This window comes from Phoenix dactylifera, chromosome 1 (genome assembly GCF_009389715.1).
Source record: "Phoenix dactylifera cultivar Barhee BC4 chromosome 1, palm_55x_up_171113_PBpolish2nd_filt_p, whole genome shotgun sequence".
Lineage (NCBI taxonomy): Eukaryota > Viridiplantae > Streptophyta > Magnoliopsida > Arecales > Arecaceae > Phoenix > Phoenix dactylifera.
The window spans coordinates 38739000-38756325 of record NC_052392.1 but is presented as its reverse complement, the minus strand read 5'-3'; the positions used below and the strand labels follow the sequence as shown (position 1 = coordinate 38756325).

Here is a 17326-nt window from a genome sequence, read left to right as displayed (position 1 = left end):
CGCCTTCCTCCTCCACATGTTTTTTTTCCTTTTTTCTCTCTTAGTTTCTATTAACTCGCATGGAATGGCATGATTAAAAATTGGAGTGAAGGCAAGTAATAGGGAACCAATTGCATCTAGGCACACAATGGAGTCCGGCACCATGAGTACTTGAAGTCAAGTTGTTGGGGAAGAGGCCGAAGGGTTCCTATATGGCGGGGGTGGAATTGACTTGGTGAGTTAGTTTCGTGGTTCAAAAGTTATTTTTAGAAATAATAGAAGGAAGAATTTTTGTCACTTTGACTTTTTCCATTAATTCTAGAAGTCACTTTTAAAGATATCGAATTTCGTGTTTTCACTTTTAAGAATAAAAAATAGGAAAAAAGTGATACCAAACAAGGCCTAAGAATCTAGTTCCTTACCCCTAAAATTGTCATGACAGTTTGATATAACAGTCAAGCATCATACACTATAGCAGCCTTTCATCTCAAAACCCTACATTTCATATGATTTATATAAATGTCAAGATCTTATATAGCTGCTCTGATTTCAAGTCATCCCATTAATAACGGCTATTATTCAACTTTGCGGAGTTCGGAATTCAAATCATATCTTCCTACCAATTTGAGCAAATATCTTTATTATATGGAAATTTATTTGAGGATCACGGTAAATTTTCCCAATTATGACCATTATTTCATGTTATAGCAGCTAAATACAACCATCATAACAACCATAACTCAATTTATGAAAATATCCAGCCAACAAACGTAACAGCCATTATTTTTGGGATCATGGTAAAAAGTATTTTCCACAGTCTATTATTTTGGGACATCAACATTAAAACCTCAATTATTACAGCTAAGGGTGAGTCTCAATAGTTCAATTACATTGCCGTTGTTTGTGCATGACAACCACAAAGGTACGAATTATCATTACGCATTAGAACAGAGACTTTGCACCTTTACATGATTGCATTCTTATAAATTGTTAGCCAGGCTTAAGAATAGACCAGTTAAAATGATTCTATTGACTATCAAAATAGTTGCTCTTCTTGAACATGATATTGGCTCCAACTTGTCAAGGGGAATTTGATAGTGTTTCAATCAAGGATTGAAAAATGGAGGTAAGTGTACCAAAAAAAATGGAGGTAAGTTACATACCAATCAGCAGTTCACAAGTTACACACTATAGACAAGAATTGTACAAGTTGGCTTGTGCCATCACCAACCGATATAAATAAGCAAAAACTAACGAAAAAGAAAAAAAGAAGTGCACCAAGCGATACAAGAAATATGAGTTGGGTGAGGGCAATTTACCTCTAGAACAATTTTAAGGGTGTCATGTACCACTCCAACCAGTACAATATGCAATGAGTAGTACATGTTTGTTTCTAGCAGTGCCTTAATCCTGGGCTTCAATAAAGTTCGTATAAGTATATATATGTTTGTGGAGTTATTGAAGGAAATATTTCTCTGGTGTCAAAATCTATGACTTAGGACCAAGATGCATGTAGGTTATAGGTTAGATAATGTACAGGTATCAGGGACTAATTTCAAGATATTAGAATATAAGAGGATCCTCCACATTCTCATAAAAATGGGGAATTCTCACGATAACCCTGAATACAATGAATTCAACATAACATCATCTTCCTAGGTCCCTTACATTTTAGGCACAAGTAACAATGTGAGATGTAATGAAATTGATTAGTCTATAGTCAATCATGTCTCCATCGAGGATTGCGGAACCGAGCCGTACCGGCCGGTTCAGCCCGAACCGAGCCGACCCGGTACCAAACCGGTCAGCGACTGGTACGGGTCTTGGTACCGGTTCGATGAACTTGGTCTCCATTAGTCCCAAGATTTTAAATACTAGGACCAAACCCTATACTTCCATCGAAATTGTATTGTATTGGCATGACACTGGTACCAACGATACATACCAAAACTGATAGCATCAAAGAGAATGTAAAACATCAATATCAATCATACTTTCATCGCCATCAATATGCATCTATATGGAACAGTATGAGCTGGTATGACAAATAAGTACCAATACATATGGTTTCAGCATTCAAATATCTCATACCAATGCCACTTTTGCATCAAAATAGTATAGTACTAACAACACCATACCAAACTCCCAGTTTTAAAATCCCCTGGAATTCCTATATTGGAATCACAAATTCAATCAAGACAATAATAGATTCCTATACCATGAACTAGTTTATTCTGGGAGACCATAATCACCTAACAAGACACTAAAGGATTGTTTGGAATCCAAAAGATTTTATTGGTCTAATTAGATCTTAGTGGGGTCTTCTATTTTAAAAATACATAGAAGTGGCTCTATGAGATCACAACAATCGGTCGACACTTGCTCCCTATTTTTCGAGGATCATTAATCCATTTTTTCCAAGGTAATTGATTTTATCCCCTAAAAATAAAACTAGTTATTGCCTACCTTCCTTGATCTCTTCCACCCACCCTAATTCATAAATGTTTTTAAATAAAACCCTCCCAACAAAAGATCTTATCAGACCAACACAATTTTCCACCATCCAAATAGAACCTCAGTGCTAGACCTATTTGAAGCCTTGCCTTTATGCTTATACCTGTACATAATGGGGCATCAATTTTTCTGGGCTTTAAGCTTAACAGAGGTGATAATTCTTGATCATATCATTAAGAGTGCAAGGAACTCACCTCTACTTCTGGTAGAGCTTTATAAGTATACAAAGTAAAAAACAAATTAACCAGCCAACTCAACATAAAATGCTTGATGTAGCTGACCAATTATAATTACATTACAGCTCTTGCTTGCTTTCACTTCATAAATAAAGCTCACCCTATAATCCCCAAATAAATATCTTTTGATTTGATTTTTATCATGAATACCTGTCAAATGCCTTTTTTTACTACCTCTCAGCTTAACGTAAAATATCAAAATACTAGTTCTACTACAACTGAGCTGTTATAGACCATAAACATCCTCATAACCTTTGAAAGGCTGGAATTTCTTTCCCTTTATCATTCCATACACTATAAAAGGCTGGCATTTCTTTCCTTTTATCATTCATATCTTTAACAACAGCACATCCCTTCCACATATCACACAAATTTCTTACTCATTACGCTAAATGCAATTTCTCAAGGCATATATCAAGCACAACCATTAACACTTTGCAAATACTTCTCTTGAAACGCAAACATGTCTCTCACCACATAACCTTCAAACAAACAAGCAGCACCATTCTTTTCCTTCTCCAATCACCTCCATTCCTACTCCATATAATTGAAGGCCTATGATTTCAGGTTTTTACATTTACTCATACCATCCATCTAAAGAGGTATTTTTGATTTCATGTCATACTTATTCTTATCCTGCTAGTATTTATACCTATGAACATCAAAGGTGCTCTCACATCCCACTACCTATACATAATACCAAATCTTGACACTGTTTGCATACTCCAAAGGTGCATTTTATAGTTCCATCTTCTATTTTGTGCCGAATGGCACAGTTTATGATCAACAACCTCCAAATTCACAACTATCTTCTCTCTGCAAAATACCCATAATTTTTTGCATCATTCGGTCTTATCAGGATAAGCAGGCCATATGCGGATCGATAGCAGTCCACATGGCAGGAGATGATAGCTTTGGAATTTGTTGGACTCGAAACCACATGCCTCTTCTTTCACATTTAAATTTTGTTTGCTGCAAGTGGACTTACAATTTCAAGATTGACTTCAAGAATTATAATTTTAAAAAACCGTATAAGTCTCGCATAAAGGTTGCAAATTCACTAAAATAATAACAGCAGGACCTTTGCTGAAGTTGTTATCAAATGACACATTAATTATTTCTCAAATTCATCTGAAAAGCTCCTTTTCACAATGATTGAAACAAGATCCACATGCATAACCCACCTAATCCTTTGCATATGCATTTAACTATTTCTGTGCTCCTTGATTTAATGGAAACTACTTGTAGTTGAATTCTCAAAACTTGAAGGAATCATCCTTCAGGCTGGCCTTATTATGCTATGCCAGCATATACTCTTCCTCGTCTCAAGTTACCCATTTATATTTATGTCAATGATCATGATGCTGCAAACTCTACTGGGATACAATCTTCAAAAAATATATTTGCACAAGTTTGGTCTAAGCACATTATTGTTCACTTTCCAAGAATATAAATTCTGGATCTAATTTTCCCTACATGCTTAGCTAATAATTCGATCCTTTTATTGTAAATGAGTTTAATCTCAATAGAGCCTAACAATTGAAAGTCTCCTCATGGCACCACCCTCTTATCAGCAAATAGTTCAAGGTTCGCCGAATCGGTATCGATGGTCATACTAGCCACCCTCAGTATAGTACAATACCAATATGTACTATACTGAGCCGAAGATGAACAATCAAGAGAAAAGGAGGGGAGAGAGGGAGAAATTCTAACCCTAACCCTATAAGGAGGAGAACCAGAGAGGAGAGAGAAGGTGAAAGGGAGAAAGAGGGAGAGGGAGGGTAAGAGGAAGAAGGAAAGTGACAAGGAGAGAGGCATACCACTTCGAACACGCTGAAGGGAACGACATTAGTGTCGACGTCAATCAAGGACGACAACATTGGCTAGAGTTCAAAGAAGTGGGAAGAAGGAGAGATCGAAGTCAACATAGTCGGGGTAATCAATGGGTAAGGAATTTTACCAGAATGAGCGGAACTGCTCTGATTGGCCGAACCGTCCCAATTACTAGCCGATTTAGTTTGGTACACCCTGAACTGCCTAGTTTAGCATGGTTCAGCATACCTTGGCTCATACAGAACCTAGTCCATCCTACTACTTGGATCCAACATTGCTTACATGCATCTGTTCATCAAATATTTCTCTATGTTCTGTTAACTAATGATGACCTACGTGATTGTTTACCATGCAGTAGTTGCATCATACTTTAATCCAACTAGACCTATTATGGTGACATATAGGCATGCAATACTACTTTGAAGATCTAAGAATTCTACTGCTAGATACAACAAACTCAAATATGACCTTCCTGTTTCTGAGAAAGGCAAGAACAGAACTGTAATAACATAAAATAATGCATTAAGATCAATTGTCACATCCGCTGTTTCACCCTAGCATTATAATCACCAGGCCCTTTGTCAACTCTTCATCTAATTAGTGTCTTTACAGAGTCTCAAACTTCACATGTTCTAGCTGGAGAAATTCTCAAAGCATGATTCACTCAGAGTGGGACACCACAGAAGAATGTGTTTGCTAGGTAAATTGCAACAATGCTGTTGCATGAGTGACTGAAACATTTTTTTCCTACACATTTTGATATATTGTTGCTAAGTATTCATGCTTTCTTTCTCCTTGTTCCACATTATTTGAATCTCTTATAGGTGGATGTCAGTGCATGTATGGACTAAAAACATAAAGATTCCCTACAAGTAGCATGTAGGAGTTCGACGAGAATGACCTACCAAAATAATCTGATAAAAGACTAGAAATAAACATAATGTATAAATACAAAGCTTAAGCTCACAACAGAAAATGATTTATGAGAAAGATAGCATGCCAAGACGCTATTAATTAAGACCACGGAATTTTTCTCAAAAAACAGAACCCAATTCTGTAGTAGGAAATAATTACCTGTAAGAAAGAAGCCTCTAGTGCAAGTGAGTCTCTCATACTAAATCGGAAATAATCACTTTTCCCCACTATTTCTGTTTGAGGAACTGAAGCTGCAAGTTCTGTAAAATAAACAAAATTTTAACAACTATACTAAAACATATGTTATCCATAGCTTGCAGCAGCAACTACAATTCTCATATAGACCCACCACTATTCATGTCAACAAGGCGTCATGTAAAGGGAAAGCAAAAGCATAATTGCCACTTCTACTAAAACAGCATTTGTTCATGATCAGCTTCCAAGTTGCTATATGGTGATTTCAATTTTTTTCCATGGTCATAAAAGCTTCCAGCAGAACTCAAGAAAAGAATGGAATGCAGAGGAACAGTGCTAGAAAATAGAAATGGTGTCGGCACTTGCTAGATATTTATAGTCTCTTGAGGCTTCATATGTTTTTAACATAATTGCAACTAGCGAGAGCATCTGCGCCTAAAGAGTTTCAACTATTTGCATCTAGAAGCCAGCTTCATATGGATCGAATCTGAAACTACAAGCTAAAATATAAATCAATCTCAAATATACTAACTGACCTTTCTCTGCTAGAGGCACTTTGCAGAAGTACCAACGGACATCCTCCCCATCAGATGGGCTCTTTGTCTGTGCAAGATACTTCTGCCGACCCTTGCAGTGTTCAATCACATCTTCCAATCTGGCTATGTTAGAAGGAGTGTTCTTCAATAAATCCGGTGAAGTCTCTTCCACCTGACTAAAACTAGCTGCCTCCGACACTGAAGCTATTGCTTCATTCTCACGTCTTTTTTCAAGATTTGCCATTAGAACAATGTTACAGCAGCTTAATAAGAGTACAGAGCCGAAAATCTAGCTGGAAGCCTCTGAGCTAGCCAAAAATAATAGGAAAACAAAAGGATTATCAAGCGATGCCCAAGCAAATTTTCGGACTATTTAAAAAAAAAAAAAATCCAACAACGTAAATCGAGTTAGTGAGTATTCCTCAATCTTGACAAGAAAAGAACTGAAAAACTTAAGAGCCGCCCGACGTCGCTGAAACGAAATTAGAAGAAAAGAAACAGGAAACATGATGAAAAGGAAGGAATTCAGATGAGTGAAAAGTCTAACAAGAAAATAAAGCCAAACCTAAAATTAAAGAAGGGTAAAGGAAAAGCATGAAATTTAATGAACTTAGCGCACCCTGCAAACCATCGAAGGTAAGCTAAAACCCTAAAAATACAAGAGGAGAGGATAAATTTCTCAAAATCCGCCTATGAAATCGAGTAGATGCCGATACAAAGCAAACCCAGATCAAAAATAACCATTCAAACAAGACAAGAACGGATCTTGATCCAAAAACAGGAAAACGTTCGACGCTAGAACTATTGCACAACGATAATTGACCTAAAACCTCCTCTCCCAAAACCAAATGAAACTGGTTAAAAGATACAAAAAAGAAAACGAAAACACGCCGCAGGGACGAATCCCATGCAAGAAAGAGCGAGATCGCAAGCAATTAACGCAGAGATCCAGCAGCGGAGAAAGCTTACCGCGCGATCACGGAACGAGGCAAATGGGGATAGAAGGGCGGAGAGAAGGGAAGGAGAGTTAGGTTAGGGTTTGAACGACGGGTTGGGAATTTGGTACTTAGGAGAAGAGCCGAGGGGAGAACGGCGGTTGCGTCGAAAAGGAAAGGTGAACGGTTATCGGTCCCCCGCCGCCACCGAAAACGCACAGAGTTTATTCTTTTTTCTTTTTTCTTTTCCAAGTTATTGTAAAACTCTAGCTGTTACAAAGGTGGCTCAGGTCCGTTCAACCGAGGGCATCAAAGAATCTGAACGGTATATCTCCGTGGCCATTTGAAAGTTATCAAGAGGGGAACAACGGCTCTTTCTATTTGGAGTCTGATTGGACAACACAGAAGGATTAGGCTTGGATTTATGATGCATTGGTGAAGTGGACAGTCTATTTGCATATAGCTTACATTAATTCAACACTTCTTAAATTTAAATTTTCATGTATTTTCTTTGCTTCCTACTGGATGCTGATAGCATAAGGTTGAAACTTTGATTCATATTGGTCTGTGGACTACGACTTGTTCCATATCTCTGCACCTATTCAAAGGTTATCAAAAGCAAGATCAAATTTTTTATAATTTTAGGTAAAAAAATCTAAAGAAGTGTTTGTATACCAGTTAAAAAATGAGTATAATTTATCAGTTTACATGGACAACAAATATTTTAAAATTTGATAAGTCAAAGTAGATTTTTTATGGAAAATAAATTCGGGAGATTGATTTTGATTATATATATATATAAGAGTGGTTGTCTGCATCTATATACAAGATTTGCAGGGTGCCACTGTCGATTGGGCGGTACTACAGGGACAAGGTTCTGTGTAATGTGGTAAACATGGATGCATGCCATGGTGTACTAGGACGTTCATGGCAGTATGATATGGATATTACATACAGGGGTCGAGATATCACTTATATGTTTCATTGGCAATGTAAGAAGATTCTACTAGTGCCAGGGAATGAAAGTACTACCCTCGAAGCTTCTAAAGTGGAGGGGAAGTCTTTTCTCATTGTATCAAAGGAGGTAGGTGAATTGATCGAAAATCAGCTATATCTAAACAATAACTCGAGGACGAGTTGTTTTCAAGTGGAGAGGGCTGATGCAGGACAGGTCCTTCCCCATCGAATAGGACCTTCTTCCCATCGAACAATAACCGTGGAACAGGGGAATAGAGCGTTGGACGTGGAAGATCTCTGGAATTCAGGGTGTGGTAGGGATGAACGTCATTAAAACCCAGCCGTGGAGCCGTGATTAGGAGTTCTTTTTGTTTTAGAATTATATTTTGGTTGGACCGAGTGTGGAGTCTTTGTGGATTGCTGAATTATGTTTGTTTTGGATTTGGCTTAAGTTGGGATTAGAAGTTTTGTTGGTTTGGGTTTAGCTTTCTTTGGGTCCAAAGGAATTAGGCTGTCTTTGTGATCCTATATAAGGATCGTAGGAAGGGGCTGTGCCCTTCTTCTTGGTTTTTTTTTTTTTTTTTTTTTTTTTTTTTTCCAGCCGTCGTGAATGAAGAGAGGAGCGCTTGAGGCTTCAGCGTATCCCCTATATATTTTCCCGTGCCCTGTTTTTCCACAAAACCGAGTTTGGATTGATTTGTTTTGCTTCGTTGAACCTCCTGCTTGGACGCCTTGATACAGGCCTTTACAGGACGATCCAACACCCACGGCAGCCTTTTTTGAGGATTGATTCTCCTTCCAAAGCAGGGTTCCGCGTGATCTTCGCGGCGTTCACCAAGTTCTGAGTTTTCCTCAGTTCTGACAGCGTTGCGTCTTCCTTCTTTTCTCCACGCTCCCGCATCATTTTCCTCCTGTTCACGCTCCACAGATAGGTGGCTATGATTACTACAGACAAGTATAGCCATTGAACACCCAGTCACCCAACTCTGTGAACCATAATGATGTGCAGCCACAAGCTCCAGGTTATGGAGAACCAACTCCATACACACAATCTGTCCTTAACGAACAGAACTATGGATGGGGTATGATGAGCCCAAGCACGACAGCCAAGCACCTACTCAGCAGCTCTGTGGACAACATCCCATAAGCTCTCAGCCAGGATCCCAGTCAGGCTATCTCCATCAGCCTGGACCTTATAGCAAGCCTGCTTATGGTGGAGCCAGTCAGCGAGGACACCATCTACCAGAGGACTATGGGCATTGTCTTGTGGGGCAGTTGCACCTGCTTACAGCCAAACCTATGGGTATGGCCAACCTTCACCAGCTGATTATTCTCGACATGGTGGTCACGTTGCTCCTGGGTATGGACCAGGTGCTCGGCAGTACCTTCCTACATTCAACATGAAACACAGTCTGGTCCTTGTGGCAGCATCCATCATCCCAACGTAGCAATGGAGATCAACAAGTCCCAAATAATGTAAACTGTTGGCACCAAGGAGGATCAGCTGATGTGGGCTATGGCGATAGCCTTTCAAGTTCAGGATACAGGGAAGCCCCAGTTAACAGTCAGGCAGGTCATGGACAGAGAAGTTATGGGCAGCCTCCATCAAATCCAACAGTCTATGAGCAGTTCATATCCCGTTAGTCAGCCTATGATGGCCATCCAGAGACTGCACCGATTGGTTGCACCAAGGGTTTATCTCCGCAGCCTGGATTTGATGCGCAGTATGATCCTGTCCAGATGTATTGTCACCACTGATGCCATTTAGGAGTTAGTATTAAAGCTCTGGATGCAGTTTTCATTTTTTAACATCTAGGATCTTAGGCTTTATTAATTTGGTCCCTGAGACTCATGCTTTTCAAGATTTTTTTTATGGATGTTTTACCATAGAACTTCTATGTCTATTCATTCTGGTTCCCTCTGTTCCCCTTGTGTTATGTGTAGTAAAGCACAACAGTGGTCTTAAAAGTATGCTGATAAGTGTATTTTGGTTTGTCTTCGAATGCTTCATTTAGGTTTGTACATTCTGAATGCACAAGGCTGCTTGTTTGCTAGGCTGTGAATCTGTGATGTGTTCTCATATCTCTGGGGGCTTGGCCCCTCTTTCTTACAAAGAAATAATAGGTACTATGTGCAGACCCATGGTATATGGATTGGTGGCTCAGGAACCCATTGCACTTAATCGACCAGGTTTGGCTTGTGCTACTTTTGCTAATGCACACCAAATTAATCATCACCATTTGATCTTTGTCACTGTACGGCTTCGACGGGACTGCTGATTGATCTTTTGAGTCATTGTAAATGTCCACTTGTTTTGTCAATCCCTAAAAGCTCAACTCTTAGCTCCCTTGTTTGATCAGTCTTGGATGGTGAAAAATATTTGAGATGGTGGATCTTCTCTTTTAATTGTATAAATTATGAATTTAGGGAACAATGCCATCTCCCTACGTAGACATGGTATGTCTTTTCTTGTATGACGAGAAAAATGGGCTAGAATGCCCTTGTGGAAGATAGCATCATTTCTTTCCCCAAAAAAGGAGGCCTTCATTCACCAAAACTATAGTGTGGTTGCCCAGATTTAATTGTTTTAAATTTTATTTTTGACTCAAGTTTATAAAACTTAGAAGTTGATGGAATCCGTGGCTCGCATGCTACTACCCTTTATTTTGTGGTTGTGGGCAAGTTGATGGACCGATCAAATCATTTTTTTTTTTCAGATAAGATTTTGACCAGGTATATTTTCCAATTAGAGAAGAATCAAGCAAAAAGATAGAATGTAGAGTTGATTAAAAGTCGAGATTCACCTCTCGAAGAATTTTAGCTTTTTCAAGTTTATTTCTACTAGTTATATCTATTTTAGGAAAGAGAGTCCTGTTAGAATTAGAAAAAAAATTTGATCTGAATTATACAAGAACGGATTTCACTATTATAAATAGATGATGTGTGCCTTAATTGTAGATCATCAATGAAATAAAATGGGATTTAAGCTCTAATTTTGCAATTTTTCCATCTTCTAAATTTCTTTTGAGAAATTAAAAAGTTGAGCATGTTAAGAAAATTCTTCATGCTGCCTGATCAGATCAACACGAAGGATGCTTCCTCGGTCACTTCAATGATTATTATTGAGACAAGCAAGCAAAATAGTAGTGCAAGACAAAACAAATCATAATAAGTTGCAAAGCAACATTAAACACTATACAAACAATTTCTTCCATAAGACTCACTTTTTTGACTTTCACCTTGCAACTTTCCCTTCAACTTGACTCAATCTAGTAACTGAAAGATCCCACATCGACTAGACTCATTCCAGAGCCTAGGCATATGAGGCGGATGTTTCTAAATTCTACAGACACATTTTGGATAAAAAACAAAACCGAAGAGGGTCTGAGCGGCGCGTGTGCGCTCGTGCAGGCACCGGAACTGAACAATATCTGGCAGGAGAACCCCAAGTTTCTCTCTCATGTGGCGCCCACGTGGGCACTAGGTGCCTCACATGCCCCGTGCAGGCAGGGCGTGATATTTTGGTATCAGAGCTAAGAATGACTCTAGTCCGAGGATGGGTGAATGAAAGATTCCACATCGGCTAGACTCGTTCCAGAGCCTAGATATATGAGACGGGTGTCTCCAAATCCTGCAGACGCGTTTTGGATAGAAAACAAAACCGGGGAGAGATCTGAGCGGCGTGTGTGTGCGTGTGCGGGCCCCAGAACCGGATAATATCTGGCAGAGGAGCCTCGTGTTCCCCTCTCATATGGGCACTAGGTGCCTTACGTGCCCTGCGCAGGCGGAGACGTGACAGTAACAATAACTCTATTATAAACTGACAATAGTCATTTATTTGTTTATAATCACTACTGTTTTTGCATGTATAATCTATTAGTACATTCCGATCAAATTTCAAATGTCTCAAATAATAAATTCATCTGCCTGTCCAAGCAAGAAGTTTTAGATGATTCATTATTATGTCCATAGCTTCTGACGAGCAATGTCAAAGATGACTTGAAGTGTCCTTTTAGTATTTTTCTTTTCTGGCAACTTGAGAAATTTAGCAACTTTAGAGAATTCCACATTGCTCATAGTGGTCGAATCTCTGTTTCTATCCGTCCTTGATTCGTCCTTGCAGAGCTTTGGTGGGGATAATGCCCATTGCATTGCCCATATGGCCAAAGGGCGCATATATTGCAGAGACCTGTACTCGTCTTTTGTATTCCATGCTTCAGGAGTCTGAAAGGAGTACCTGTGATTGGAATTAAAAATTAAGAAAACATAAACACAAAGTAGAAGCAAGAACACGACATTCTTTTTTTGGAGGTAGTTTAATATATAACAAGCTCGATATCATAAAATGTGATGGTCTCTCTAACGCATGCACAAGAGAGAGACAGAGAGAGAGAGATTTTCCACTAAGAGCACAAGAAGAACATGCATTATGTAACCTTAATTTGGAAAACATGTATTAAGTAGTGCAGATATGATTTTCAACGGCTGCTTATTGAAGCAAAAATCTAAATCCAAGGTAGCTTGAGAGATGGCAGGGAAAAGAAACATGAGGAACAGATAACTTCAGTCATACCAATAAGTCCATGTCAGGTCGAGACCTCAGTGAAAAAAATTCTGCCAGTTTTTCCCATTCTGCTAGAAACCTCAATCAACACAATCCAAATATAGAAGTACAAGACTTCCCCATTGTCCTGATACCACATAAATAATATACTCTAAGCAGGATTCTAATATCAAATTGGACTGCTATGTCCCACAAGTGCTAGGTTGACCCATTCTATTAATCCGATCATTTTAGCTGTACATATGAATTCATAATGCAGAGAAATGAAAAAAGAACAATCAGCAATCAGCCTAGATTCAAATTTCAAACCCAGTCTGCTATGATGGAGTTGTTGTCTAACAAACAAGAACTTATTGTCAAAGTACAACTAGTTTAATCCCAATGTCCTATAAAGAAGTGGAAGAGAAGTCAAAGCTTACCCAAGTCCTTCTTCAGACCAGACTGTTTCGTATATTCCTTGCGCAGTTTTGAAAGCTGTTTCTGTCATGCCTTCTTGGATCATTGCAGCTGCAACAGCATATGTCACTCCAGACCATACCTCCTTTGACTGCAGTGATGAAAAGTCAACAGTACCATCTGGTCTCATCCCGTTAATTGCTCCTCGCTTCCCATCCTTCATCTTTAAGACATTGAAGCTAAAAATCTTTTCAAATGCACTTCGTGCTTTGTCCTCATCAACAATTGGGAGAAGACCACATGCTCTAGCATACCTAAAAGGGAGTGTATGAATGAATTTTCACTACAGCAAACTCCAAAGTAATTACAATAGCTATAAGTGAAACATCTTAATTTATAATGTAGAAGAAAAGGTTGGCTATGCTGATGGATTGAAATTCCTGAATATACAGTGCAATGTAGAAATGGATGTGACATCATATCAAGTTACAGCTAAATACAGCAAGGCAAGAATTAGGATAATACAGCTAGCTGCAAAATATTCTACCCATGTACTATGGAAGAACTAGGAAATAAAGCAAAATATAATGTTATGGCAAGGAGAATAAACAATATAGAATGCAGGCTATGCATATTACATTCTTCAAGCGAAAAAAAAAGAAAGCATGTAAACAAACTTCTATAAGAAGTTTAGAAATTTACAGCCATCAATGTATCCATTAGCAGTAAGAATAAACAAAGAAAATATAGCATTTCATTTCAAATATCTCAAATCTCAAAGTGACAGCAAGTTCAGATGAGTAGCGAAAAGGTATAGCAAGTCTATCAGAGATTCAGAATATACCATTGTCCAGCCAATTGGTCAGCCTGAATAGATGAGCTTATTGATCCACCACTATTATCATATTCAAAGTAAGAACCATTCCATAATTTTTCATATACAACTTTTGCTTTCTGATATCTATTCCAAAAATAATCTTCAGAAGCTTGGTCACCAACAATACCTGCCATGGCTGAAGCAGCCTGTAGAGCAGCCACCCAGAGGCCCCCAGTATAAGCACTCACACCAGTAACTGACCATACGTCATAGGTCTGATCAGGGAAACCTTCATTTTCAATCATTCCATCTTTATCCTTGTCGAACTGATCCATGTAAGCCATTGCCATATAGACAGAAGGCCAAACAGCTCGACCAAAGGATTTGTCACCTGTTGCAACTGTGTCTCTATAAACTTGCAAAACAAACTTAGAATTCAAGTCTTTCCACCTATCTGTGTTGTGCATGTTGTAAGCATTTACTTCAAACCATGGGTCCCTTGTTCCAAGATCATGAGGAACGGCACCAAGAACCTTTCTTGGGACCAACGTGCCACCAAATAATTTCTTCTCCGAAGGATCATGCATCATTACCGCTGCTGCAAAGTCTCTTTGGATGCTAAGTTCAAGTTTGGGGAATAGCATGGTCATAGCAAATGATGAGTAGAAATGGACATCGTAGGTGTTCCACATGTGATACTCTACCCCTTCAAGGTAGAGAAACTGACCAATATTTTCCTCTCCTTCTTGAAGCAATGACGTACCGAGAGCAGCACTTGATGCAATACGAGAATCTAACTTCTTAGTTATCGATGACAAGCTGTTAAGGATATCAGAAGCTGTATTGTTTATTGGGATGAAACCATTCATTTCTTTATATTCTGAACTGGACATATCTAGGGCAAATTTCCTTTTCTCCATTGCTGCCAAACTCTGTGATGGAGGCAATCCATCTGAATAACAGAAAATTTGATTATGCTTACATAACAAACTAAACTGTATCTATTAGGGCAACATAAATAATCAATTAAAAATCCCATATTACCTGTCCAAATTGATCCTCCAGCATTCAGATAATAGAGCTCATTAAATAAAGTGATTGGGTACCTGAATAGAACCATAAAAAGTTCAGATTGCTTCCGCTGCAAGATAAGAAGTTGGTTAATGGGGGAGAAATTTCGAATATACCATTCTGGAAGCCTATTGTCTTGCAGAATGGGTCTTTGCCAATCTTCAATTTGAGACTCCCAATGGTGATGTTCTAGGTTAAAACAAGAAGAGAAAAGATTTATGAAATTCCAAGATAAAAAATGTTCATATTAATAACCAAGATAAGATTTTTAATTAAACTAAGTATAATGATATTATATTTTGGTGGAACATTCATTGTAACAATCTCGGAAAAAAAAAATATTGTGCAGATCACAACTCAGAGGGCTCCGTTAGAGCAGCTTCTACAGTCAATATGTGAATCCATACATATTTGTTGTTCTCTATCTGCTCAAGCAAAATTATGGTCTCTTAATGCTCCATTTTCATTCATGAGAAAGTGGAGAAAATGAAGTTCGTTGGAGGGAATCTTCTTTTCTATCGGAATCAAGGAGAGACAAGAAAATCAAGGCTCTTTTTGGTTGCAGAGAAAGTGAAAGAAAAGAAAGTCTGTTGTGAAGAAATATTCATTTCCATTGTTTGATAATAAAATGTAAATTCAGGAAGAGAAAGTCAGAGAAATTATAGAGTGAAAATTTTCTTCAACAAGTCTAAAATTTCTCTTCTCCAAAAGATAGAGATTTTGAAAGTAAATGACAAGCAGGAAATGACTCAAGCTAACTTAATAATGTCTTGACCACATTCTCAACAAGTTCCTCTCCAATTCTCATACTTCAAGAAAACATGATAAAATACTCAAATTTCATTTCTTTTCTTTCAACATTTTTCTTCCACAAATTTCTCTTTCTTTTCTTTTATTTTCTTGGCAACCAAACAGATCCTAAGGTCAAATATTTTCACCAAGAGGCCCAAAATTTTTCCGATAGGAAGTGATTTGGAGAGAACATAATGAAAGGTTAGTCAATCAGAATAACTAATTTACATCCAACAACTTTCTCTAAAATTTTGCGATTTTCCTAATATTAACCAAACAAGAGAAATTTCTCAATTTTCTTTTCTTTTTTTTGTCTTTCAATTTGCTTTTCATTTCTTTCATTTTCTTGGAAACCAAATAGAGCCTGAAGTGGCTCTTTATAGAGTTAACAACTAACACTACTGAAATGCTTTAAAACTAAATGGCTTTAGGGATTGACTCCTTGGTATTAGACAAAAGTCAATATTGCCTTGAAGGTATTTATTGTTAACACAAACATATTCTAAAAAATAATGCATGACCAACTTGTTCTCTAAGCCTTCTTTTATACTGTAAACTCTGCTGACAAACGTTGGAATGTACACTTCATTTTTTTGGGAGTCTGCCAGATCTTGAAATAGATCTCTTCTGGGAAGCTGACTTACTATTATATATTCATGAGTCATGACCATGTGGGCACTCTACCTATTTATTTTACCTTGCCTCCTCAAAATACACTTCTACAAGTTCATATAAAATAAAAGATAGATAAATGCGTGCTTTGTGTGGAGTAATGGACTAAAATTCAAAATAAGATTTCTAAAACACTTCGATTTATGACATTTTAAGATACTTCTTAAGCAACATAATCAATAACTAGCTATTAATTTTTCATTAAAACTAGAACTTGGACTACGAATAAGTAGACAAACTGATCTCACGTTCATCACAACTGAAATAAAGAAAGGTGAATCAGTGAAAACTACGGCACAAACATAAGTTAGACAATTGTATGGGGCTATGGGCTAGTTGTCTTCTGATCTCTGACCTGATGATGATGTGGACTTTGATTTAGCATTCAACCTATCCATTTCTCAATATCTTTTCTTTTTTCAGTATGTATTATACAATGGATATAGTAATAAAATTATAATGTTATTTTTTCTATCAAATCATACAAGATTTATATTAATTGTTTTGATTTCATTGATTTTGTCCAGAGGGAACCTAGTTCATGATTAAATAAACCATGTTACTATAATGAATCATTTTATACAAAAACAACTTAATATGAATTTGAGGTTAGTTCTCGTCATATAAAGCATGCATTTAGTCCTTAAAAATTAAAATGAATCTGTCGAAGAAAAGCATCAGTTACCTGCCAAATTAATAAGCATTGGATGATGTCATGTTTGCTTAAAAACTTTATGCTTAAAAACTTTATGCTTCAAGCAACATGGCTAAATATTGTTGAACACCAAACAGTACAAAGTTGACATGGACAGAGTATCATATGATACAAACTGATGCTTAAAGAGATTGGCCCCAAAAAGGAGAATCTTGCACCTATGTTAAGCTGGACATATGGTGAGTATTCTGTAGTAATA

General features: G+C 37.7%; 2 protein-coding genes across 14 annotated transcripts in view; both read right to left on the bottom strand.

Annotated features, from left to right (window-relative positions):
• LOC103719489 (phospholipase SGR2) overlaps positions 1–7367 on the bottom strand; it is a 46386-nt gene extending 39019 nt beyond the window's left edge. For 3 of the 9 annotated variants that reach the window (XR_003387977.2, XR_003387978.2, XM_026809393.2), the window contains exons 1-3: positions 7178–7364; positions 6209–6516; positions 5637–5737 (exon numbers count right to left, since the gene is read on the bottom strand). Coding sequence is in view for 5 of the 9 variants with exons in the window: in XM_026809393.2 (XP_026665194.2) it covers positions 5637–5737; positions 6209–6452 (345 nt within the window). In the remaining 4 variants the exon portion in view is untranslated. Of the gene's footprint in view, positions 1–5636; positions 5738–6208; positions 6517–7177 lie in introns of all 9 variants that reach the window. The other 6 variants (XR_003387980.2, XM_026809396.2, XR_003387979.2 and 3 more) reach the window with 5 other exon arrangements.
• Positions 7368–11893: 4526 nt separating this feature from the next.
• Positions 11894–17326, bottom strand: part of LOC103719491 (non-lysosomal glucosylceramidase) — a 46466-nt gene continuing 41033 nt past the window's right edge. For 3 of the 5 annotated variants that reach the window (XM_008808756.3, XM_008808757.4, XM_026809397.2), the window contains exons 16-20: positions 15065–15137; positions 14922–14983; positions 13905–14829; positions 13084–13374; positions 11894–12337 (exon numbers count right to left, since the gene is read on the bottom strand). In XM_008808756.3, coding sequence (XP_008806978.1) covers positions 12061–12337; positions 13084–13374; positions 13905–14829; positions 14922–14983; positions 15065–15137 — 1628 coding nt within the window. In that variant the 3' untranslated portion in view covers positions 11894–12060. Of the gene's footprint in view, positions 12338–13079; positions 13375–13904; positions 14830–14921; positions 14984–15064; positions 15138–17326 lie in introns of those variants that run through there. The other 2 variants (XM_026809399.2, XM_026809398.2) reach the window with 2 other exon arrangements.